Source organism: Rattus norvegicus, chromosome 16 (genome assembly GCF_036323735.1).
Source record: "Rattus norvegicus strain BN/NHsdMcwi chromosome 16, GRCr8, whole genome shotgun sequence".
Classification (NCBI taxonomy): Eukaryota; Metazoa; Chordata; class Mammalia; order Rodentia; family Muridae; genus Rattus; species Rattus norvegicus.
In genome coordinates this window covers 82,032,277-82,059,311 of record NC_086034.1, presented here as the reverse complement: position 1 = coordinate 82,059,311, position 27,035 = coordinate 82,032,277, and the positions used below count along the sequence as shown (strand labels likewise).

The 27,035-nt window shown below is 47.1% G+C and overlaps 1 protein-coding gene across 3 annotated transcripts in view; it reads left to right on the top strand.

The window, feature by feature from the left end:
* Positions 1–27,035, top strand: part of Dlgap2 (DLG associated protein 2) — a 709,635-nt gene that overhangs the window by 139,382 nt on the left and 543,218 nt on the right. For all 3 annotated transcript variants that reach the window (XM_039094154.2, XM_039094157.2, NM_053901.2), the window contains one exon: positions 9,037–9,091. In XM_039094154.2, the coding sequence (XP_038950082.1) occupies positions 9,037–9,091 (55 nt within the window). The remainder of the gene's footprint in view (positions 1–9,036; positions 9,092–27,035) is intronic.

The window sequence follows — 27,035 nt, the reverse complement described above, 5'->3', positions numbered from 1 at the left end:
AGTCAGTGCTTTTTTTTTTTATTTTTTATTTTTTGGTTCTTTTTTTCGGAGCTGGGGACCGAACCCAGGGCCTTGTGCTTCCTAGGCAAGCGCTCTACCACTGAGCTAAATCCCCAACCCCGCAGTCAGTGCTCTTAACCGCTGAGCCATCTCTCTAGTCCCGAACTGGAGGTTCTTAAACATACTTCAGGCCCTGACCCAGGCTATATCGCAGTGTCTTTCAAAGCACTCTTCAGGATTTGCTGATCATGTGTTTCAAGCAGGAAATCCTGACTTCCTGGCAGACTCAGGTTGCAGCAGGACCTTCTGAAAACATCCGAAGTCCTCCGTTCTAAGGCTCAATGTTTCTGGTTCTGAAGGACACATGGTACTACAGCTTCAGATCCATAAGTCACTGTGGGGACTTGCCTGCTTCATGTTTTAACTGTGTCTGGTTCACACATATGCATACTGTAAGCCTTGGCTGTCCTAAGAGACTGGCGGTATGCTCTTAGGCATGTCCCTCCATTGTTTGGGGATTTGATTCCACCCCATAGCCAACCCAGCTTGTGTTTGGATAAGCCAGTGTTTAAAGGATTTCCTCTTCTCTTCGAGGCTGCCTTTGTTCTGCATGACTTTTCTCACCACTTTTCTGATAATGGTCAGTCCTTTTGTCCCAGGCTTCCTTTTTCTCTATTTTCCCCATACAATGGTGCAGGGTGTTCTCCACCAGCCTTCTGACATCAGAGGCAGGTCATTCTAGGAAGCCCTGGCTCTCACCTCAAGTGTCCAATGCGGTCTTCTTTCATGGGTATCCCATATGGGGAGATGTCCCTTCTTACCTTCCAGAACACTGCTCCTCTGTTCCTTTGCTCCTAGACGTCTATGTTCTAGGCTGTGGGTGTGTTTGGAGCCTGCCTCCTGGTCATTCTTACTCCTAAAGTTGCCTTCCTTGTTCTTTGAGTTTTGCTTCCGTGAGTGTTAACATCCTACTTTCTAGTAAGACACAAATATCTAGTGTTGCTAGGTATGGAGCCTTGCTCTTGTTTTAGCCCCTGTAGGATTTGATGCAGGAGAATCGTGAGTTCCAGGTTATTTTGGGCTACATTGTGAAGCCCTGTCTGAAAAGTAACAACAGAAAACAAAACAAAACAAAACAAAAAATCTAACAAAACTGTAAAAAAAATCATCTGCATGATCTCTAGAATTCTGAAACAGTTGATAGTAACTGTTTTTTGTAGGTCTTATTTCTTACAGAAATTCTGTTTGGCCAGTGTAGTTTTAGATTTTCTTCCAGTGGAAGCTTTCTTGTATTATCCAGTGATCCTCGAATGCCCCCATTAACTGTGAGGCCTCCAAGGACTCATGGGAGTCACTTGTTAGCGAGTGGGGCTCGCCGGCAGTAGAGTGGGAGTTTTAGCTGGAAAGCTTGTGTTTGTAGAAGGTGTTCTGCTTGAAATGATTATAGGGAACATTTCCTGACTCTTGCTTGTGTTCGGGGAGGGATGGGGCAGGTGAAGTCCAGCTGTGCTCACTGTGGGAGTGCTGGCGCTGGTGGAGGGTGGCCTTGCTCGGTATGCAGCTTGACGGTGTTCATGTGTGTTTGCATCTTTGGGTTCTATGCCCAAACCTATACATGTTGATTCCTCCTCCTAGTTTCCTAGATATTCTTAGGGCTCCTTTTATTTATAGCATGCATGTGTACAAAGCAGAGGTGATTAGAACCTGACAGGACCAAGTTAGCATGACTTACTTGTCCAGGACTGAGGATGCAGTGCTACATTGTCCATGTGCAGAGGGGTTGGTACCAGTGCTGCCTGAGGGTCCTGACCGGGGCTATAGGTCTGGATGTAAATTTCCAGTTGTCCACATTACCCACGCCCTTTGGGATATCATGTACACCTAAGCAAAGGATGGTCACTGCAATCTGCTCTAGAAATACTATTATCTCTAACTCCTCTGAGAGGTCCTCCATCTTTCCTTGTGTCACAGAAGCACATAGAGATCAATTTCTCTGTGCATGGCTTTTCTGTCCTCTGTTAGCTTGTCCTGGTGTTTCTATTGCATGAACTCTAATGGGACAACTGGTGCATGAGATGTTGATGGACAGATGTCAATGGACCGATGTCGATGGGCAGATGTTGCTGGCAGCCATATGAGGCTTCTGTGGTTCTTAAACCATTTCCTGGATCCTTGCTGTAGCGTCACCAGGGAATGTGAAATTCAGCTCCTGGCCCCAGTCGGGACCAGGATGCTTTGCATACGATTGGTGTATGTGTAGGTAGCACTGGTCCAGGCTGAGGTTTGAATTCTTCATGGTAGACTACCCTCTCTACTGACTCAAGCTGTTTAGTCCCTGAAGTGGTCCCGTTTTCACAGATGATACAGATGAGGATGCTGATGGTGACTTGTCCATTATCAGGCCCTTCTTTGTGATCCAGGCTGTGGCGCATTGCTCCTCATGACCCCCTGCATGAGAAGCATGGAATAGAAGGCAAATACCTAACACTGAGACACACCGCCTCCCCAGCTGACAGTTTTCATTCCAGCCTTCATATCCCCTTAGTCTGCTTTGAAAGAGTGTTCTCACCCTGAGCTGGGCACCAAGGCAGAGCCTCAAATCAGTTGGCATTCTTATAAGTGATGGATCTGGATGTTACCCAGGCAGCCCGCCCTCAGTACCCACAGTACTCAGAGGCTGCAATTCTGTAAATGATTCTGGTGCACATATAAGTGCTTACAATGTCAAAGGTAAGGACCTTTGACCATCTTGTGCTGAGCATGAGGAGACATGTGGAGATGCACAGGGAAGTCTCCAGGTGAGCATCTGACCTGTCCTGCTGATGGCAGGTCTACGGATGAGTCTCTACTCATCAGTGTCAGCACCAGAAGAGGAAGGCAGGGATACAGGATGGTTCAGCACACCTGGAGACTGGCATTTCCAGAGACTAGAAACTGGATGCTGCTGAGTCTCCTTTCATGAGCAACATGGGATGCCCTGTTTTCTAGAAGAAGCCTAAGGCTGTTTCCTCACAGTGCAGTTGGTTGGGAAAAGTTAACTGAATATTAACATTGTTGACACTCTTAAAAAATTGTGTCTGTATTTCTGGTGTCTGTGTCTTTTAGGAAGCATGCTAAACTATATAAGGTGACTTCAAGTTTTTAACAGCATGGTGCTTAGTATCTCTGTACAAACTGTAAAAACATAGACTGGCAGAGATGCCCAAGTATAGCGGCTCACTGGGTCCAGCATCCTGCTGCTCCTGAAGGAAGGGCATCAAGTCTGAGAGAGGGCCGGGGACGGCAAAGATGAATACTTCCTAAGAGTTCATACTTGGAGTTCATACTGGTGTTTTAAGAGGTTAAAGAGCAGGACAAAATACCATGTACACTGGATCTCCCAAAGGCCCCAAGGCTACGTTTCACTTTTCACCTGCCACCCTTCACCTTTGAGGTTCACTCTGTACCTCAGAGGGACAGATGGCAGCTACTGCTTCCCCCATCTCTGGTGGGCCTAGCAGTCTTGAGAATATTCAGGTCACACAGGTACCTGGCTCCTGGTCTCTCATTCATTCCAGACTGGGAATGTATGATGTTGGCCTGATCCCATATTAACAACGTAGGGGATCAGAGACTAGCACACGGGGCCTTGATATTAAGTAAGGTAGATGACCATTGACCACGTGCAGATGGTAGATTTGCAGCCACAATGTCACCAAGAATAGAACTATGACAAAAGTAGAGGGGCCATCCATATTTCAGTCCTCAGGGAGGGGAGAGCTTGTGCTGTGTCCAGAGCCAAGGTGAAGCTGGTGAAAGTAACATGTATGGAAAGGAAAGTCTCGGAGAAATAACAGGGGGTGGCCAGACTGGAGGAGTGAGCTGGGGGGATGGCATACATAGCAGGGAGGCTATTACAAGTATAAAACGAGAAAGTAGAGAGGCAAACTTGGTGATTAGGCCCACTCAACCCTGCGCCCAAATAATGGAATTTCCAGGAAAAGAAACAGAAAAGAAATACTAGAGTTTCTGAGAATTAGAGGGTGTGAGCCTCCAACATGGCTCGGGTAGATCCAGAGTGCGGGCGCATCAGGCCCACAGGCTTAGATTGCAGGGTGACAGTTCCTCACCTGGCACACTCCAGCTCACTTCAGAGTGAGCGCATAGCTTCTGTTTAGCTAGGAAGAGGACTGTGTCTCCACTGAGAAGTGGAGTAAGCACAGAGGTGCTAACTTTTGAAAGAGAATAGACCCTGGTGTGAGGGGGAACAAGGGAGCAGCAGCCTCCAAGGGGACTGAATATTAGGTTATCTGTCATTGAGATGTAGATTCAGAACCTTGGCAAGGTACTCCAGGGGGCTTGGGAAAGAGAACACCCAGACAGCAGATGTTTAGATGTTTGGAATGGGGTCTAACAAAGGACCCCAACTCTTACTGAGGCTGATCATCCTCACATGGTAACTTCTTTTAAAATGGGAATATCTAACTGGGGCCAGAGTGGTTTGAAGCATCACGCATATATCATGCCCTTAATATTCCGGCACCATGTTCCCAGGGAAACAGATTCCAACCAAGTGTTTTGCTAAGTCCTGTGGCTCAGTTTGTAGTTAGGCTGCCAGAATCCTTGAGAGCCTCCAGGAAGAGCTTGACAGGAAGCCTCAAGAGCTTGACAGGAAGAGCTGGCTAGAGGAGTGGAGGAAGGAAGGAGGTGGGGGGGGGGTTATCTCCATTGCAGATGTTCTTGTGATAGTCAGCCAGGGAACTCAAATACCCGTGCAGTTACTTGGATGAGAAGTGGAGGATTTGTGGACAAGTAGACTGTCAGAAATGTCCTGGTTCCAGCATGCAGACCAAGATCTTATACCTGGCCATAAGACATTGTAGTGGTCTACAAAGGCTTGTGCCTCGTTCTCTGACCACTGTCTTCTCTCAGGCTCTAATCAACACTGACCCAATACAACTGACCGCTGAGTCCCTAAACAACCAGATACCCATTCATTAGGTTTTCTCTGAGGACTCAGCATGGGTGGGGCAGCTTTAAGCAAAATATGAACTCAAAGTAGCAATTGCAGGGTGAAATGGCTTAGAAGGAGCGGGGAGGGCAGATCCAAGAACACAAGAGTTTTCTGGAGGCAGACACAGGAGAAGGGTAGACTATTCTCATTCTCCAGATTCTCATTCATTTGTCTATGAGCATGAGCGAGTTGCCATCCCAAAGGTACTACAGAGGGAGAGCATACAAAAACATGGAGGTTGGGTTGAGAGATCAAGGGAGGGGGGGAGGTTGTATTGATAATGCTATCATGGTGAGAAAACAGACTCCTGGTAGCCAGGGCAGTCCAGGCCATATTTTGAAGAAGCCCTGGGTTTATTATCTTGTGGCAAACTTAAGCACAGAAAACTCCATGACTTGCCAATAAATGATATTGATGACACCAGGATTCCTCACTGGAACTTCCTACTTGCTGTGTTTTAGCACATTGTGGAGAGCTCCCTAACTTTGCAGTTTACCACATTATGGGTTAAATTATCTCCCCCTAAGAAACTCATAATATGCCTCAATTCAGATACAGGATCCTAGAAGACTTAACAAAGGTACATGAAGCCATGAGGGTAGGCTCTAATTGAATTGGACTATTTGTAGAAAGGACATGCGGGCACATGCAGGAGAAGATGGTTTGGTTGGCATGCATGTGAAGCCAAGACCACAAGGGTGTGGACACACACATAGAGAAGAAAGACCATTTGGGGGTGGGCACACATGTATGGAGGGAAGATCAGGTGGGGGTGGACATGCATGTATGGCAGGAAGACCATGTATATGAGTTGTGTATGTATGGAGGGAAGACCATGAGAAGTATGAATATGAGGCCATATTAGTGCACACGTGAGGATAGTACTTTGCTATAGTACCACTGCCTGTGGAGAGAAGAGCATGTGGAGAGAGAGGGAAAGGCCATGCCAATACAATGGAGGTTGGAGGGATAGAAGCCCAGAGTGCCAGGAGCCATAAGAATAGAGAGGCATACATGGCATTCTTGGAGCCTTTAAGTGGTGCATAACTCTATACCTTGGTCTTAGATTTCAGGCCTGCAGACCATGTGATGGGATATTTAAATGTTCTAAGCCACCCATACGAGGCACCTATCACATCTGCTTTGAGAGACTGATACTCTATATAGTAGCATTTTCCCAGATCACATGGACTTCAAACAGTTGAGCTGCTGTGCTCCCTACTCTAGAAGCCCTTCAAGCTCAGAAGTGATGGGAGGGTCAGAGGACCACTGACCTCCAACCCTCTAGGGACAACTGTCCCTAAAGATGTCAGCGTCCAGGGACAGGCAGAGGATTTAGTCACATGTGAATTAGTCACAGTTCTCTGTGATCAGAACTCTGAGTCTTCCCTGGGCCTTGGCATCACCACCCAATAGTAAAGATGTTTTCAGGTCTATACTGTTAAACACTAGTCCATGACCAGTGTAACCTAGAGTATGTGCGATGCAGCCAGAGTGACCAGACACATGGGATCTAAATCTTCTCCAGACAATATTGCAGACGTGTCAGTCTCCCTGTGGGGTTATGTTTTCGTCTTTGATCTAAGAAAGTGGTACCTAGAGAGAAAGTAGAAATTCAGATAAAAAGATGTTGGAGTTCTTATTTAGGAAGCAGACCTCTAGTCAGAAGAGTCAGAACATACACTGCATAGATATCAATAGGGGTCTCCTCAGAATGTGGAATGATGAGACCTTGGGTAGGGCTGCTGGGGATTCTGGAGGTCTTTGAGTTTGTTGTTCCTCTCTCCTGACTTTGGACAGCAGAGCATGATGTCTCCAATTATCGTCAACAGTTAAAGGCTCTCAAAGAATAGACAGGTTGAGCAGGATTGAACTTTTAAAGTGCCTTTGGGCAGGCAAGATAATTTCCTTCTCCTCTGCTGCCTTCTGTAAATCCTTCAGAGAGAAGGAAATAAACCCATTACCGTCCTGCCTGGATGTTCCCTTAAGCTGGCTGCGAGGAAGTGGTGTGTGCCTGGCATTTGAGATTCTGCGGCTGTATCCAAGATTTAGTGCAGGTGTCTTGCCCAGGATGGAGGCTGGGAGGAGACTGTCAAGATTAGATATAGGCGCCATTTTTGAACACAAATCGTCTGCCTTTGGGAAAGTCAAGGTGAATTCCACCATGGACTGTTTATGACTCCTTCAGGCTCCTATTATTTCCATGTCTGCGGTCAAATGAAGGCTACTTGGCATGTTAAAAAAAAAAATTGAGGTGGTGTCATGGAGGGAGTGTCGCTTCCAAGGGATCAAAAGTGAGATCCCTGGATTCTGATGGTGTCTCTTTGCGGGTAGTAGCCGCAACTTGGGAAAGCTCTGAGGTGAAGCAGGAAGCTTGAGTGTGAAGTTGTCAGTGCTCCAGAGACAGGCGTCTACTTGGCTCGACCCAGAGACCTTGGCTTAGAGTGGCTGCCCCAGGAATCATTGATCAGATTCTAAGGTCACACGTCAGTGAACTGACATGACTATTCCTCAACTTAGTGGTCCTCAGGTTAGACATTTCTATATACGCCGTGGTCCTTAGGGCCTGGCTTAAGCACAGGTCTCTCAGGTCAAGACCCAGGAGAAGGGTGACATTGTGGTAACTTGGATGTTACAGACTCAGAGAGACAGAGCCAACTGTGGAGAGACCTCACCAGTGAAACTACTGGGTTTAGAGTCAGTTTCCTACTTGGAAGGGACATACTCAACAGAGAATGACCCATTGGAACTGTGTGTTCTTGAATTCCCAGCCTTGAAGGCTCAGGGCTGCTCTTGAGGAGTCAGAAATAAGCCCAGGGGACAGTCTTGGTTGACAGAGACCATCAGCACCATAAAATCTGGATCATAGGCCAGAGCTGACACTGTAGTTCTTGCCATGCTCTTGAAGATTAGTCGGCTGAGGTTTTCACAAGCTATGGTTTGTGTCCCAATGCAGCAGTTAACTGGGCAAAAATCAGATCCCACATTTTCTATTGCATTTACTAGATACAGACTTGCTAATTGCTTTATTTAATTTGATTTTTTTGTGTGTAAGTAGATTTTTATCCAGAGTCAGAAATTATTTATGCTATTCTGTAGAGCCGATTATATTTAGAATAAAAGGCATTCTTTACCGCACACAAGGTATTCCAAGTGACTGGAGGAAGTAAGGCTGGCGAAGGCAGAGTGAAAGTCCTCCAAGTCCAAGGGTGGGTGTTATGCTCTTGGAGTTTTCCTGGGACATGTCTGTCAGTTGTATGGAATCCATTGCTCTAACGTCACACTACCTGGCTGAAATCTCTGGACAGCTGCCACTGCTGGCGGAGGGCCATCATGACTGGTCTTGTGGAGCTTGTAAGAGTTCAGCTTTTCTCTGAGTAGCTTAGGAAACATGGTCACAAATCTGCCGAGAATCTCCAGCTGCAGACTCGTTCCAGCCTGTGCTTTGCAGAAGCCTTACATTGTACAATTTCCTTGACAAAACCATTTTCTATTGTTTTCTTTCTCAAATCAAATGAGACACTTCCTTCACCTTTTGCCACCAAGCTTAGACTCTAAACAGAGCTCTTTGTTTTAAAGTTCCCCACAAACCTTCCTGACGAGGGATGACAGCAGCCGAGGTTAGGTCCTCAATGGAGACCCAGCAGAGCGTCCCACAAGGCTCCACTGTCGCACTCTAATGACACCTAATATTTTAAAAGCCACCAGGAAAATTGGTGTGCCCATTTCCCTGCACACAGCAGTGCCCCCAGGGCCATGTTCCAGATCTCTCAGGGCCCATTAGGGTGTGCATTACCCAGTGGCAGCCACATCCCAGGAGAACCATACACAATCAGCACACTTACTTGATTAGCCTTCTTGATGAAAGATGCACATTATCAGCGCTTTGCATACGGGTTGATTATTGAGTCCATCTTGGGCGCCACGACTTTTGTGCCATACTGGATGATCTTATTAGAAAATCCCTCACAGCAGTTAATGAAGTGCTTTACCTCAGCTTGAATAATAACCGAGTACCCTTTATTTATGTGTTTTGAAAACAGGTTCTGCCCGGCATTCTGCAGAAGCATTGCTGCATCTTACCAGACAGGAACACAGGTAGGAGGACTCTTCCCGATCTGAGACCGTGGGTTGTGTGTCAGTGACCAAATGTGATGATGGAGTTAGGTGTTTTGCAGCTTTTTGCAGTTCTCTCCCCCCCTTCCCCCTCCCTCTCCTCTCCCCCTTCCCCTCCCCATCCCCTCCCCTTCTTCTCCTCCTCCCCCTCCCCCTCCTCCCCCTCCCCTGCCCTTCCCCTGCCCTTCCTCTCCTCCTCCCCCTCCCCCTCCCCCTCCCCTCCCTCTCCTCTCCCCCTCCCCTTCACCTCCCCCTCCCCTCCCTCTCCTCTCCCCCTCCCCTTCGCCTCCCCCTCCCCTTCCCCCCTCCCCCTTTCTCTGTGATTTTATTTTTTGCTAACAAAAAAGATGGGATACTCCGTTGTCTGTTGAGTTACAAGCTGAGTCCATGTATGAAATGAATTCACATGATTTCAGTCTTGGATTTTTAAGGAAAATTGACCACCATTTTTAAAAGTCAAGTTGAATACATCACCTCCAAAGCTGTTTTGTTTGCTTGTTATGCGTACTTGCTAGACACAGCCGTTGGTTTTGGCGGTCTCGGGTGTTTGGTGTCCGTTGGCCATCAGGGTGGGAGCTCCCCACGCGCCCGTTCCCCAGGATCTGGGCGAGTCAGAATGGGATACTGTGGTGCATACTCGTGTGTTCCTGCAGTTTCGCCTCATGAGTGGGTGCTGTGGGCAGAGCAGAAGGGCTCTGCACTGCTTCTAGTGGTGGAGAGAAAGAAGGTCTGAAAGCCATTTTGGAACTTGGTTTCACATCAAAGAGGGAGAGAATGTGAGGTGTGTTTTCTGTAGATCTGTAGGTCTCAGTTGTTCGATGCAGACAGCCTCTCACTGACGTTATTTTCATCAAAACGAAAGTCTGAGAATGCGAGGCACGGACAGTGGAGGCAGCTGCTGCTTGCGAAGGGCTCTGCAGAGCCTGCGGATCCCTAAAGTCAACGGTCTCCTCAAAGGCCGGCGCATGTGCCAGGGTATTTCCATTGGGTATGACGCGGAGGTTTTCAGATTGTCCTCTGGGATGACACGCTGGCGCTTGCTCTGGTGACATTTCTGTTGCCACATTATGCATATAAACAGGGATGGTCACCGAGGGCCGAAGGGCTTATGCCGCATCTCCCGACATAAACACCAAGGGTTGGGGGGAATACATTTACATCTCTGGAGTAAGAAATGTGGATCTATTCTATTACCGATGTCATCCTTTCGAAGGGGTGTCTTTTTATTGAAGCGTAGCTGTTTCTCGTTTACTGTATTTATAGAGAAACGCACATGTAGCACAGTTGAATCCTGTTTAAGCCTGTGCTTCCTGACAGTCTTGCTTAGCGGTGAAGATGCTGGGCCCACACTGTGAAGAGGGACAGCAATGTGTGAGGAGTGGGGACCACTTCATACCATCCCAGCAAGGAGAGCAAGCTCAGCCCTGGCACGTGAAGTCACCAGTGGACTTTCCGGACTAAAATGAATTTTGGGTATTTTGAGACACTTTGCTGTAAGCAAAGCTTCGAGTGAGTTTGGGAGACGTTGCCATCTGAAGATAATTTGTTTTCATTTCCTAAGAGTGTTGCTTCTTGGCGCCTGGACCCAGGAAGGCCACCTTCACTGAACCCAGTCTTTCCGAATTAAACATGGCTGGTTACGGAATAAGATCTATAATTGTTTTGCCCTAATGTAATTGCAGGTGATCACTTTGGCGAATGAGTTAAAAACGTGGATTGATGGATTCATTTGCTTTTCTCTCTACTACCTACCTTGTTTTGGAATTTGCTCATAAAAGAACGAAGGCACGAGCTGAACATGAGCTTCTGCCTCTGTTGTTTTTCGAAGGAAAACCATGGGCGCAGAGGCTTTTTGGAGCACAGGGGAACGCAGGGTATCTTTTCTGAGGTGCGGTTTGGTGGTAGTTCCCAGTGTGGTCATGGTTCTGGGTTGAATTCGGTTTTTACTTTCAGACAATTTCCTTTTCCAATGTCAGTGACTTTTAATACTGTGACCCATTTCTTGCCTGTAGGTTGAGACCTGTGCACCTTATCAACCCAGCCAACAGCTGTGAGCGCTGGACTCTGGCAACCGACCCAGGAGGTCGGGGGGCATCCCTGTTGACACCTAGAATTCCAGGTGCTGTCTGTAGCTTGAGTCGAGCCACCTTTTGATAGAAATTTCTGCCCAAACAGTGCAGTTGACTCTTTTCCACCCTGAAAGTTGTTTTGGCAAAGGGGTCACTAGCTGGATGTGTCACTGGCCTCAGCTTTTGGGATAGAACCCTCGTCACATACCCTTGTCTGAGGGTTGGTTCCTGTGTGCCTCTATTCAAAGTGAGGGGTCCTAGTTGACTGCAGGGTGAATTTGGAAACTTTTCTGAACAGCAACGTCCTCACCTACATCCTTTGATTGTAGCTGGTGATCTCCAAGATAAAAGCTAGCCCGTCTTTGAAGGGTTATAGGTAGCCCAGGCTCACCCCACTAAGACATGCTTATCTCTTGAATTGCTCGAACACTTTACACCGTTACCCTCTGGGCCGTGGCGACTTTGGTTCCTATATAAAATGTAGCACATGGTATAAACTATTGAATTTTCTCCTGCTCTCCCTGCTTTGTAAGAGTTGTGTGTGGGTTACATATGGAGAAGATTAGAGAAGGTATTAGTGGCAACTCATTGCATGCATTTCCCTCTCAGTGAGGCAGACAGACAGACAGACCCTGCAACTGTTGGCAGCTATTTGGCTTTTACATCTGGGTTCTGATCTTGTTGGTCAGCAGTTTGGTCCAGCCTGATCACACAGGTTGTGGAATAGCGGAGCATGGGAGCACCATCAGCAGGCTCTCCCCTCCCTCTGGGATTGGCTACCTCAGGTTGTCTGTCTGTGTCCTTCAGCAGACAGCCTGTTCTGCCACCAGGAATGAAGACATTTTGGGAACAAATTCATCTGGCAGAATGGCAAAGACATTCGTTCCCCACAGGCCTTGACGACAACAACAAAGTGACAGGCTGTACACAGTCTAAGCATGCTGGGAGATTTGACTTTGAGCTAAGTTTCCCTCCCAAGTCCCAGAAAGGTGACAGTGAACCTGTTCTTCATGGACGTTGACTAGAAAGAGCTTAAGGATCTTCACGTGTGCGGCTCTGATTCTTGCTTCTTCGCCAACTCACGATGGTATTCCTGAGACGCCTGAGCGTTTGTCTCAGAGGTCGCCTAACTGCCAATGAGAGCAGCCAGTTAAACAGCTTTCCTCAGCAGGGCAATGTGGGGAGCTGGAAGCCCGAGCCCCTAGTGTTTGCCAGTTTCCATGTTGCAAATTCTCCCACCATGGCCAGTTCCCAGTTCTGCTGTGAAGGTGTCTGGAAGAGACTGGGAGGGCCCGTTCTCTGATCAGTCCTTTGGGCAGATGAAGATTTCTGACTGACCATCTTCTGTGCAGAATTCTGTCCCTGCGTACTGATTGTGGTTAAACATGGTCTCCATGTGGTGCAAATTTCTTAGTGTGTTTGGGATGAATAGAATCTTGGATTAAAACCTAATGTTTGAAACAGGATCCCTAATTGTACGATATTCACATATGTTGAACAGATCTGTTTTTTTTTACATGCAGATAGATAGTGTATATATGTATGTATGTATGTATATATATATATATGTATATACATATATATATGTACTGTGTACACACACACACACACACACACACACACACACACACACACACACACACATTCAGCATTGCCTAGGACTTTAGCAGCCTACAGGGCAGTCAACTTAAACTATACACCATCAACCATTCAAGGAGCTGAAGGGCTATTGAAACCAGACTTGACTGATGGCCAGTTTGCAAATTTAGTTCAGAAGACAGAGGGGACAGACATCTCTGTTGAAATGACAAGAAAAGGGCGGTAATTTTACATATACCGTATTCCTCGTGAGCCAAAGGCTTTCAACAGCTTGTAATTGCACAGCGAAGACATAAGGGGAAACGAACCAGTCAGTTTGTTCTTTTTCTACAGCCCATCTGCAGGGGCATGACTCGAAGTGACTGGTGCCAGAGACAGGGCACTTGGTTTATACACATATGGCGGGGATGCTGTTTCCTGGTGTCACAGAGAACACCCTGAATGGTGGTCCTGCTGTACCCTTGATTTAGAGCTTTTATATTGGCTTCGGCTCTTAGCTGTGAAGAAAAGACACTGCCCTCTTCAGATGATAAGGGCACAGCCCCCGTTCCCGGCTTTCTCCTCTACGCAGCTGCGGAACATGGAGCTGTAACTCACTCTGCATCTCCCAGTGAGTTGGTCTGCCGTGCTACAGTAACCTCAGGCGATCCCTCCTGTCCGTGTGTGACTCTGATAAAGCGCAGGGCAGGACGGTGCTGATACTGAAGAGAGACGGTGATGCCGGTGTGGGGGGAGGGGGTCTGGGTGGCTGTACAGCTCCAGAGGTGATTGCAGCAAGCGCTGTGCACAGAAGGGTCCTGGAGGGACGCATCACAGACAGAGTGCACACGTAGAGGCACAGAGGGCCAGGTGATGCCACTTCAATATTATGGATCGAAGGTTTAGTCTCTGAGAGGCCGATTGCTTCAAGTGAGCTCTTTCACCCAGTTACTGCAATTATTTCTACTACCCTTTTCCTTTGGAAAAAAAGAACCGAGGCTGTGCAAATGGAGCGCCATATGATATGATTCATAAACTAAGAATAACGGGCCCCGAGTTAAATGAGGAAAGTAGATGCGGTGAGCTGTGTGGATTTGCTTTCTCTGTCTCTTAACACTCGGTGCCATCGTTGAGTGAGCAGAATGCTTGTTTTCCTGCTCTCTCCCCACCGACCCACCAACCAAAGACAGAAGAAAAGCCTCTCATGCATCAAAAGGCTTAATTTCATAAACCGAAGAGGGCTTTATTACAAAATTGGTAGTGTTTCAAAACTACTGCCAGAATGTAAGTTTATAGATCAATAGTGTTAGGACCCAAATAGCTTTATTCAGTGTGTTCTTTTTCCTTCACCTTTAGGGTCTCATTGCATCTTAGATGGCAGTTTTTCATTAAAGTAGAAGAGTCTGCAGCCCAGTAGAAATATAGCCCAGAGGGCTGGAGAAATGGCTCAGCGGTTAAGAGCACTGACTGCTCTTCCAGAGGTCCTGAGTTCAAGTCCCAGCAACCACATGGTGGCTCACAACCATCTGTAATGGGATCTGATGCCCTCTTCTGGTGTATCTGAAGACAGCTATGGTGTACTCATAAAAGAATAAATAAATTAAAAAAAAAAAAAAGAAATATAGCCCAGAATGAAGTGTGTTTATCCCCATTCCTGTAGCATGCTAGTGTATAGAGCCTGAGTTGTTGACTCCCATGGACCTGGGCACTCTTCTCTTCGGTTCCTTGCTGGTGATAGAGCTGTGAAGCCAAGAGGCCCTGAGGCCCAAGGCCAAAGGCCCTTGGTTCTTCTCCTCTGAGAGGCTTCAGACTCACCCTGTAGTTTGAACGATATCCCTTAATAATATCCCACAAGTTCACCGGACTGCCCTGTACGGGCCACCACAGCTCTCTGTGGCTGGGAGTAGCCAAATTAACTTCCCAAGGAGGCTTTTGGCTTGTCCTGACTACGGTTTCCTATTTGGGAGCGTGAGGAAGGACGGTTCTTATCCTGTAGTGTTGTCCTTCCCAAGCCTGAGCGGCTGGATGTTAACCTTAGCACTGTGTGATTACCGAACATCTCAGAATGTGCTCTGGATAATCAGAAGGGACCACCCAGTTCATGGTGCTCTAGAGGCTCAGGAAGCTCCCTGGTCTAGGAAGAAGGCTATGGGGTATCTCAGGACAGCATTGCATAGCCCACCCCCACCACACTAGCATCTAGTGCCAAGTGGCCGATGCACAACTCGCTTCATGATAAACAGTGAACGCACCCTACATTCCCTGTCCATAGTTTGTGTGTACCGTGGTCTACACTGCCCAGTGCTCTGTGCCTCTCTCTGGGTACATTAACCATGGCTTTGCCTCACTGAACACTCCCTGTTCCTTTCTCCTAACTGTGCCATTCTTTTCCAACCTATTAATTTATAAGCTACCTCAAACTCGTGCTGGGGTTAAGTCAGGATCATGTGCGTCCACCCGTACATGAAACAAAAATGAAGGTTGATACCAGTGTGTTGGCGGATCAGCAAGAACAGTCTAAGCTTTAAGTTACCAAAGGTGAGGAAATGGCCTTAGGCTACCTCCTCTTATTATTACAGAGTAGAATGCTGGTCTCCTGAGGAGTGGAGATAAAATGGAAACCTAACAGCTCTCACCCTCCTCTTTGTTGGGTTGGACCAAGCCACCGGGAGCTGGGTTAGTCAGGTTACACAAGGTGACTCAGGTGGCCCAACCCAGCACTTAACTATGTTCCTTATCAAGAATAGGAATAGCTGTCCCTGCAGGACTTGTGGCAGAGGAAGTGCTGGGAAGAGATGTAGGGATACTAATAGGATTTCAAAAATTACAGCTTCTCCTACTTTGAAACTCAAGTAAGAGAGTAGGAACTGCACATCCACACCTGTTCCCATGTGGAGCACTGAAATTGGAAAATGGCTAACATTTCCAAGTACTAAATTACTGCTAAGAATTTGGGGGTTTGCATACGAGCATGATTTCTAAAGATGCTACTGCGGGTGAAGATGGGCACTGTGGGGAGGACAGCTTTCCTTCAGAAGTCTTGTCCCTGTTTCTATGCATGCTGCTCTAGGACTCCTAACAGCCATGCTACCTTCGGAGAATCTTAGGAGGGTCCCCCATCTAGTAAGAAGGCTATGGAGTATCTCAGGACAGCATTGCTCAGGGGAGGAGTATGTGGGCCCAGGATGGGATGGGTGGGAAGGGTGAGGACATTCCTGATTGTCGTGGCACTGTGGCTCTGGCATGACTTCCACACCCTGAATTTATCCAGTGCATGCTCAAAACAAGTTCCCGCTATTGGCTAATGTAATATAATAATTGAATGTTAGAGGTTGGTCAATCTCTGGGCACCAAGTCTCTCCAGAGGGCGGTTATCCTTTAAAGTTAACGAGGGTCCCTCATGGTACACACATAATCAAAGGCCTTGATTTATTATAGCACTTCCCATGGACTTGGAAGGGTCTTTTCCTTGGGATTTGTTTCAGTGTGTTTGAAAGATGAAGAAACATTCTACCTGACTGAGCGAAACCACCAAACAGCTGAGTTGGCCTTTTTGGGATGAAAACAAAACAAAACAAAACAAAAACCAGAAAGGGTTCATGTGCATTAACCGTGAATGAACTCTTCCTGGATCTCACGGAACCCCATGGTTGACCATGCAGGAGCCTGCAGCACACAATCCAGCTTGCTGGCTTCGTACGGTATATGAGAAACGGGACTGTAAGGCAGGATTAGGTTGCTGTGTGGACATGCGAAGATGCCTCAGTCAACATTGCCTGTGTCTCTATGTATTCATTTTTGCCCTGGTTACTCAGACACCCCCTTAATGGGGTCAAAACTTCCAAGCTAATTCCTGTGCTCCTCAAAAATCTGCTTTCTTAAGAAACCTTATTTCTCACCAGATTCTCTGTCTGAACCATTCCTACAGGACAGCCCACAGGAGGGCCAGCCTTTTGTGAGAACAGCCTGCGTAACAGTGGGACTTTGCTTTGAATCTGACTCACTTGTTTCACTTGGCAGAGTGAAGAGTCAGTCCTTAGACATGTTACGAGGTGTTGAGGTGTTTTGTACTACCATTTGGATGTTTCCCATTTAAGTGTTTTTTGAAATGATTGTGTCTGTTCTCTCCTAGATCTGGAATAACAATCTTTGCTGAGTGCTGAGGACATTTTTCTTGTTATTGCCATTTGTGCATGCGTGTACATGCATGTGTGCATGCATGTGTATGTGCGTGTGTGCTTGCTGAGAATTCAAAGACTTTAGATACAGGATCCTGATTTCAAATGTGCCTGTTAGTTGTCGAAGTCAGTTAAAATCCCCTAAGATGATGAGTGTTGTTGGTAGTTAAACCTGTAATAGAAACAGGGGTCTACCAGTTGTCTGACAATCTGACTCAATTCACAGACACTTAATTAGTCCACACAGAGTTATGACTTCCTGCCTATGTTTCTGAGTGGAGCACAAATCTTTCCTAGAGACCACACACCTAACTTGATCTCCTAAGGATGGCCTGGCTATTGTTCTTGGTTTTTGGCAAACAAAAGCTTTGAGATGACCGAGTAGTGTGGTAATTGTGAAATTTAGTTTACAAGGATTATAATGGCATTCCAGTTCCTGCTGGTTCTTACTTAAGGAAAGATTGGCCCATTTATTATTTTTATTGATTTTAGATACAACATATTTGGATTGAAGTAAATGATTTTGAATGGATGATAAATGTTACAGTATATTTATGGCTATTGAAGATTTTGAACAATGTTGCTTTAAAAATTACATTATAATCAATATATAAGCTAGACTTTAGAAGCCATGTTTTAAAGGTAAAAAGTCTTGGTATGTAAGAATGAATTACTTTATATGAACCTGACAGGCTGTGATGTTGATTGAAGTGAGCCTAATGTGTACAGAGAGATAGTCTATATTAAGGGCTGGTAATAACAAGGACCTTGTCTCAAGTTTTAGGCCCTTGATTATGGGGTTCTGGTATTGGCAGTATGCTCTATCCCCTCTCCTTCTGTTACATCTTGGCTGCTCCCTGGAGAGAGGGAGAGAACCAAAGAAGGGGTTCAGTAGGACCCACCCTGCCCATAGAACAAAAGATAGAGATTTCTGGAACTCAATAGTGATTATCCTCTGTCGACAAGTTACAGTTGTGCCCAGGACAGAAACACCAGATTGGTATGACCTTGAGGATAAGAAGGATGTTGGCAGTCTCTCAGGGAAATGTAGAGAAAATATCATCCATAGAAAGGGGTCTATACAGCATCACACATATGGCTTCCTTCTGAAGGATACAGGACCTTGGTGTGTGATCTGCCTGGACCACTAATTTCCTATCTTGCCCCAGAGACCTTTCTCTCTACTAAGAGGTGACTTAACTAAGGGATTGTTCTTTAACACTTATGAATTAGCTTGGTGACAACCTATAGATACGTGCACTCAGTGTTGCTTTTTGTTCTGATATTGTTCGATACCATGTGATACCTGTTGCATAACAGTTTCCCCCTAAGACTGAAACATTCCATCCTGTAGGGAAGCTCCTTAGGCAGGAATGTAAACAACTCAAAACAGCTTCGGGAAGTTCCTGAAACTGACAAGATTCATTAGGCTCCTCCCTGCTGGTGTAAGTAAAGCAATAAAAGCTAAGAGGTTCTTCCAGCCTAGCAAAGCTGAACTGCAAAGAAGACTCCCAGTCAAGCCAAGCAGCAAGGACTGTGAGATAAGACCGGCTACTTGGAAGAAACAGAAACTGGCTAGAAGCTTGGAGCAACAGTGCCGGCCATCTAGAAAGGACACTCCCCAGCCTCTTAAGCTACCTGCAGGCAGTGCAGTGTCCCCAGCTGTGTGAGCTGTCACCCATGCTGAGGTAGACCTTGGTGATACAGCTGTCCTTGAGTTGCTTCTGCTTCTGTAAGCCCTCACTCATATCCCTGTAAAATGGTTCACCAGATTGGATTTGGATGGTATTGGTACTTTGGTCGGTTATGGGCTCCCTATTTGGGCTGAGTAGATGTATGTCCCCAGGAAACATTTTTTTCACAGCCTTTCACACCACAGCTATACATCCCCTTCACCTCTTTGTTCCATGTCTTGGGTCAGGTTTATGAAGCCCACTCTCTTATTTCCCTACCTTTTTTTCCTCATGCATTTCACCCGTGTCTACAGTGCCATTCTAAATTTGTGGTCCCAGCTAACACTCTTTCCAGTTCTTTGGACTCCACAGGTCTCTGGGATTCCTTGTCAGATGCCTGTGATGTACATCACACAGACTGCAAGTTCCAGTGATGTTTTAGGAGTGGCTGTATGTGCTTGTGTGCACATAGTATATGTAGGTCTGTCTCATGGACTTTTTCATGGGACATTTATGGGTTTTTTGGTGACCTGCTAGCCTTTTCTGTTCCCACATGACAGAACATGTATACCTGTTACTACAAGCTGGTCACCCATGTGACAGTGGAGATGGTTCCTCTACTAACACAGCTGTACTCAGCTGCTGACTGTGTGGGACCTAGCTGGTATCTTTGTATGATGCTTGGCTATTTTAGTAGGGAGTTGGGGTGGAGGGTGTTCTCGCCTGTCTTGTCAGGATGCAGGACACCCTGAGCTGTGTGATTGAAGCCCAGTTCTTCATACCTCACGTAGGCTCTTCTGGAGTGATTTTGTCATTCCTCTCTGCTCATGAGAATGTCATACCCCCTCCCTCAATGCACAGTGAGGGCTTTGGCTGGGAGAACTGGAGGGAGAGTTAACTGGTGAGCCCTTGTTCTGGGTGCCAGCAAACCTAGGATTGTATCGGTGGAGGTTGGCAGCAGTGACCTGTGAGGCACTGTGTGTCATAGGTGTCGGGTTTGATGGGGATGACCAGATCCTTGCAGCAAGACTCCATTCACCTTTGTGATGCTGCTGGTTTTTATTAATGGAATTCAGAATCATGCCTCTTAGAATTGACCCACTGTAGGCTGTACCCTACAGTGGCTTCCACTAGCTGGGTCCTTCTCATTTGCGTTCCAAAAGGAGTGTGTTAGTGTCCAGAAGGGCTGGCTTCCTCTTGAAGTCCTAATAATGTAAAGGGAGTCATCAAGTGAAAGTCACTGAATTCTTTCTTTTGAAGTTGAGAAGTTTGAATATTTGTCACAAGACCCCCCCCCCAACCCAAACATTATGTGATAGAGATTTCATTGTGAAAACACTCTGTATAAAATAAAAGGGTCTAAAAACTATCACTTTATTTTATTTTTGGTAAAACCAAGTATCAGTTAGGATTTTAAAAACACTTTTTACTATTGCCTTGAATCATGCATATGTGCGTGTATCTGTGTGTGGACATGTACATGTGAGTTCAGGTGCCTACAGAGGCTTTGGGTCCCTTCGAGCTAACTACAGGTGGTTATGAGCTGCTCTGTGTGGATGGTAGTTGAGCTTATAGACAAGCTTAAACTGTCCCTAAGTACCTTCTCATGTAGGGACCCGCTGGCCACTGTGTGGGTTCCTGGGCTGGTGATGCTTGGTTCCTGCAGCCTCTGCCACACCCTGCTTAGCACAATGAGCTCGTCCTCACAACTGCAGCTTCGCATGAAGACAGTGATGGATTTCCCACCTGGGCTGGCTTACTTAGCAGCACAGTCTCATTGCTTAACAGTTTTCGGGTGGCATATAAATCACACTCAACCCGCTTGATTTATAGCAGCCATTTCCACAGGTAGGAGTTGGGGTTAATTTGCAGAGATATTAAGGACAGATGCACAAATGATGAAATTGGAAAAGGAAAATATTTCGTATGGCAACGTGATGCTGAGAACTTTTCAGTTGAAAGATAGTGGTCTTGGTCTAGAAGCCCGGGGTCTGGTACATGGGTTAACTATGGGGTGTGTCATCATGAATCTGCTACATGACAAACTCTATATTGTGGTACACGGGCTGTGGAAGTTGTAAGCCCTCCCTCAGGTGTCCCTGTGGCTGTGAATGGGATTTGTCTATATCTGACTTGGCAGCTCTTTTCTGGAGCTGCTCCAACAGTCTGATGTCTCTGGAGAGTTCAGAGAAGGACCCTGAGGAGAATGGTCACTCCAGGCACAGAGGAGTGCCACACTGATGTCAGAGACTTCCCACGTTGTCACCTGGCACCTTCCACTCAGGATGACTTTTCCTGTCACTCAGAGTGAAGTTTATACCTGAGGCTCCAGGTTATGAAGGTATTGCTCTTTTGGATTGCTTTCCCCCTAAGAGGCAAAAAGTTGGTGACATTTAAATGTGTCTCTTTAAAAATCTCAAACAGGATTCTCAGGGTTGGGAGGCATCTTTCCAATGTGTGTGACTCCTGGAGATGGGCATGTTAGGAGGAAATAGAAGTATTTTAACAGGGCCAAATAGAACAGGAGTTTGTATCAGAGGCCTGGTGTTAGAGGGTGAGACAGGAGAAAGTGGACTGATTGTGGGGAAGCCCTGCAGAGAGGGCCTGAATGCTATAGAGTGGAGAGGCTGTTGGCAGGCAGAAGTTGCCCCTGTATTTCAGGTAAGGTCAGGAAAGCATCCTCTTCTTAAGGGAGGGATAATCCACGTGTTCTCAGGCAGAATGGGCAGCACAAGAGATGCTGCTTTGGGATCTGCAGCTGCCAGTAAGTGTCACATTAGAGCATCAGTCCCCAGACGTGTGAACAGACAAGAGTACACAGTCGGAAGCAGGGCTCCGAGTAAGACCTCTTGGCTTTGCTTTTTCCAAGAATACAGCCAGGGTTGGTATAGCTGGATTGTATAGTAATTCTAGCTTTAGATTTTTGAGGAACCTCCAAACTAATTTCCACAGTGGATCCAACAGCTTACACTCCCACCAGTAAGCAAAGAGTCCTTTCTCCCCACATCCTTGCCAGCATTTGCTGTTGGTTTTCTTGATCATAGCCATTCTGACTGCTCGAGATGGAATCTCCTTTCCCTGATGGCTGAAAATGTTGAGCAGTTTTCCCACGTATACCTTGGCCATCTGCTCTCCTAACTTCGAAAAGTGTTCAGTTCGTTTACCCATTTAATAATTGGATTACCTGTTCCTTTGTTATTAAATTGTTCTTGGTTCTTTTTATATCTAGCTATTAGTCTTCCGTTGGATGAATGGCTGGCAATGATTTTTTCCTGTTCCGGAGCTGTCTCTTTGTTCTGTTGATTCTTTTGTTGTAAGGCAGGTTTTTAGTTTGATGAAATTCCATTTGTCAGCCCTTGCTATGATTTCGTGAGCCACCAGAGTCCTATTCAGTAAGTCACCATTCACGCTGTATATTGAAGTGTTTCAGCAGACACCTGCATACTGGTGTTTATTGTTTTGCTATTCACAATAGCCATGTCATGGAATCCAGCCTAGATGTCTGTCAGTGGAAGAGAGAATAAAAACCCATGGTATATACGCACAATAGAGCATTACTTGGTCATAAAGAAGAACTAAATCATGTCATTTACAGGAAAATGGATGTGACTAGGGACTGTCATGTTGAGTGCAATCAGACAGACTCAGAAAGGAAAGTACCATGTATTTTCTATATTTAATCTCCACATAAAGAAAGATGAAGTAGGGAAGGGGCTATAAGGGAGGAGATCAGTGGGAGGTGACAAGGATGTAGCAGGCATGCATAAGAAAATGTTACTAAAACCTTTGTGCATCCAGAGTGTAGTCATGAGCCAAAAGATAGAGCTCTCTCTGCAGTCACGTATCAGGGGCTGCCCCTGGGACCATATTAGCCCTACTGTGCTGAGCTGTCTGATGGCAGCTGCCTGAAGAGTTAAGCCTGGATGTGGATATGAGTATAGGGCCAGGCTGTGAGTATAGGAAGACAGTGAGTTTGTCCCTGGGATCCTGTTTCATAGTGAGAACTTTGTACTAATGCCTGTGACTGCTGGTGCTGTCCCGAGAAGCTGTGCATGAGTGGAGACTATATCTGGGGGTCCAGGTTGAATCAGTGTTAAGGAAGGAGGGTCGCCATTAGGATGAACAAGAACCAGGTGCAGCAGAGCCAACTGGGGTTACTTGCTGAGGTGTTCATGAGTGAACTACAAGGTCCATCTTGGAGGCTTTGAGGAGGTCTTCCTGTTCTGTGTATTTGTGCTCCTGGGCAACATCAGAGAGCTGTTTTTGTTTTGATGATGATGAAGCCATGGTGGCCATGCTGGCTTGGGCAGCTTCCAGCAGTGCAAATGGCTTCCATTTTTCTTTTAAACTTTATATTGGTTCTTTGTGAATTTTACATCATGCACCTTAATCCCACTTATCTCCCGTTCCCTCTTGTTCAGCCTCCACCCTTACAGCCTTTCTCTCAACAGAGAAAATAGTCTCGTGGTAGCTGTAGTGTGTCACAGGGCGTCCCACAGTATACTCTTTCGTTCCCACTCCTTTGCTTACGAATGTTCATTGCAGCGACTCATTGGTCCTGTGCGAGGCCTCTGGCTTCTGCTATTCTATTGATATTGGAACCTTACTGGGACTCTGTGGGTCTCCCTTTCCCTCATTGGGTTGTTGGTCATTGGATGATGAAGGGAACAGAGGCTATGAGCAGGACTTAGAAGGCCATGAGTGTGATAGAGAGAACTTCTGGGAGTCGGCTTTAGAGAGACAGCTCATTTTATTGCTCCAAGAGTAAAATACGTAAGAGTTATTAGGGTTACCTGCAGGAAAGAGTGATTGGTCAAAACACAGCACCTAATTATCATATGGGTGGGAAGGGCTGATTGGTCATAGCACAGTACCTAATTATCATACAAGCAGGAAAGGCTGATTGGTCTCAATATAGCACCTGATTATCATATGGGTAGGGGAAAGAGTGAGACTCATGTGTTGAATCATGCAACACTTGCAGGAAGCTCTATGAAACGTCATCCTCTAAATAAGGTTGGTATATGCCCAGAGACACTCTCCAAACAGGGTCAGGAAGAGAACAGGAAGCCCTCTGGGAAAGGGAGCCCTCCATTTTTCTCTGAGGGAGCTCCGAGAACTGTCCAGACATGGTGGATTTCGACCTTATCATCAGGGTTCTCTAACAGGACTCCTCTTGGATATCCTGTTGCTACCCTGTGTCATGGAGATCCTGGAGCTTTGGATCTGTAGGACCAGCCCCTTCATGCACTCCAACAGTTCACCGATGGGGTAAATGTTAGTGTAGGCCAATTCCAAGCCCTGGATCTGCGCCTGAAAGGTATCCGAACTGGTTAGCCTATAGGTTTTCAGGCCCTTGGGGCCTGCTCACCAGAAACTCACACATCCAGGGTTAGCTTTACTGTGCTGCCCAGGTGAGGTGCAGGGCCTGCTCTTCTGAGGGCTGCAGCAGGTGAGGGACATGGCCAGTTCTCCCACTCTCATGACCCAGGGCCAGCTCTCCTGCCTGCCATGGATGACCAGGGATGAGGGATAGGACGAGGCTTTCTCTCCCTCATCTGCACCATTGCCTAGCAGAGAAGAAGTAGGGTCTGCTTTCTTACTCACACCCTTGGGGCTGGCTCACCTGCAACCCCTACATCCAGGTCCAGCTCTAGTGTGCTTCTCAGGTGAGGTACAAGGCCTGCTGTTCTGAGTTCTGTAGCAGGTAAGGGGCAGGGTCAGTTCTCTTGCTTTGATGACTTCATTGGGGCTAACTCTTCCATAAGGGCAAAATGGAGGGGAGGGGAATCTCTTTCTCCATCTCTCTCCTTCCTCTCTCTCCTTCCTCCCCCCTGTGCCCCCTTTAACTACACTACAGACAAGTAGTGGGGTCTCTCCCATGCTCATACCCTGGAGGCTAAATCATCCGTCCCCTACCACCAGGGGGAGCCCAGGATGTCCACATGGGAGGTAGGATTAGACTGTGACCTTTCTTTGAAAATGTGTTCACCAGAATTCTTGAGAGAAGTGGAGTAGTCAAGGTGTGTGTGTGTGTGTGTGTGTGTGTGTGTGTGTGTGTGTGTGTGTGTGTGTGGTGTGGTAAGTGTATGTGTGGTATATGTGTGCATGTGTGTGTGTGGTGTGTGTGTGTGGTGTGTGTATGTGCGTGTGGTGTATGTATGTGGTGTATGTGTATGTGTGCTGTGTGTGTGTGTGTTTACCCATCCTGGGGGTAGCCAGGGGTTAGCCTTTGACATCTTGCTGCCACAGTCTAGTCTTGGCTCAGCAGAGAGGGTCCCTGGGTCACATAGGAAGACTTGATTTTTTTTCCCCAGTGGTTGGGCCCCAGTGTTTAGAACACGCCTTTAATCTCCTGTTTCTGATGTGTGTAGGTCCAGAGCCTTGCTGATTCTGGAGCAGGCTCATTTCACGTCTGCTAGTTCACAGTGACCCGAGGACCATCTATGGTATTACCTTTCATGGCACCTCCTCTAGCCAGGACACTCACCTCTCCCCTGTGGGAGCACATGGGGTTCATTGTTGATTTGTCCCATGGTACTCACCCTACCCTTCCTCTCCGGACTGCACCACTCTATTTCCTAGACTCCCTCACATCCCTCTGAGACTATTTGGCTAGCCAGTCTCACCTGCCTGCTAGCCTTGCTGTACCCACTCCTTCCTGAGAAGCCGTGGTAAAGGTTGCAGCATTTCCCCTCCCCTGAACCCTGCTTCCCCACATTGACTGGGAAACCTCTCCTCAGGGAGAGGTATCTGGCTCTGGGTCAGAGCTAAGCAGGAATCCCTCAGGAGGTTGACTACCTGACCATGCCACATGACATTGGAGTCAGCCTGTCAGGAAGACCATGACTGTTGACATGTCGGGCGAAGTTGGTAACCAGACTGAGCACTGAAGAAAAGAAAATAACCCCTTCTCAGCCAGGCTGCCTATAGGCTGCATAGCAACCCCCGGAAGCTCCACATGTATGGTGAGGAAGCTGCATGGTTTTGGAGGCCCAGCTCTATCTGTAGCAGGACTGAGCTCAGAACTGAAAGTGGGGGTGACTTGAGCAAAAGCTGTTCTGTTTAAGCCGAGTAAAGAACCCAGTGCCAAGGAGTTTTATACTACGAAGGAAAACAGCCAGGGAATTAAAAAGAGATGGGTGATGGAAGTCCCTGGGGCAGGATGGCAAGGCTGAGGAAGGTGGACACTTTGCTGGAGCATCCTTTTGGAGGTCAGCGTGTTGCTTTCAGAACGCATCCGTGGTAAAGACTTCTTAGTGACCGAAAATAACAGTGAAAGGCAATGTTATTCAACTATGTGGGTTCTGCTGCTGAAGCAAACTAACTGTGTTAATTGAATGGTTGAGAGCAGCTGAAGGTTTCAAAGATCAGGACTTCAGGCTCTCGAATCTACTTGGGTGTGTGTAAAGCTAACACTCAGGAGAAGTTCATGCAGGATGACACCAGGTAGCTGGCTCAGTCTCCAAGCAGCGGAGGGCTGATTCCAACCCTCCCCAATCCAGGCAGATCCCTGAGTGAAGTTCTGACCACTGAAGCTGAGGGTTCCTTCTAAATGGAACATGACTGCAAGGTGTCTCTTCTTAGCAGGGGAGCATGAGAAGAAGGTCTAGGGTATTATCACTCAGGGAAGCGGACCGAGACTGCATGCTGCTGTGGGTTCCCACCACACAGGCAGATGAAGGAAATGGAGACTTGGAGTCAGAGTCGGGAACGTCCCTGCTCTTAGCAGCTCCTGGCGGTTGTAGGCACAGAGCCTCAAGAACCAAACCAGGAGAATGGTGCAAGGTTCAATGAAGCAAGTACCAAAGGGACAGAAAAGACCAGAACATAGACATGTGGAGCCATCAAGATGACAGTCACAGCCAGGTACACCAGGCCACCACACAGCTCTTGATCATACTGATACCACTAGGAGAGCACACACGTGGTAGAAAGGGTGTCAGCAGACGTGGAGCCCTGAGAAATCTACAGGTGCCCAGCCATCCCTGATGGAATGAGGCAATGCTATGTCCTGGAGTGTGGTGCTTCTGGTGCCTGGTACGGCCAAGGGAAGGGGCTTTCCAAGCAATCAGGGGAGAGGGGAAGGGCTCCCCATCTTCCCTCTCTCTGGAACCAGCAAGAAGAGGACATAAAGATACTTTTGAGGCCTGACATCCCTAGGAGCCCACAGTGACTTCCGCTGCTGAATTTAGGCCTGACATTTCTCACCATGTCCTTTCTCAGTGGTCTTTGGCGTTGTCCCCTCTGGTGAGCCAGCTGACTGAGTATCTCTCTCTTCTGGTTTCACAAGTTCTCCATGGCTCTCCTGGCCCTTCATGGTGAGACACTCTCTTGTTTTCTTTTCCTGTTGCTGTGTTAAAAATGCTCCAACAGAAGTACCTTAAGACAAAGGCCTTATGCAGCTCACGATTCCAGGTTGAAGTCA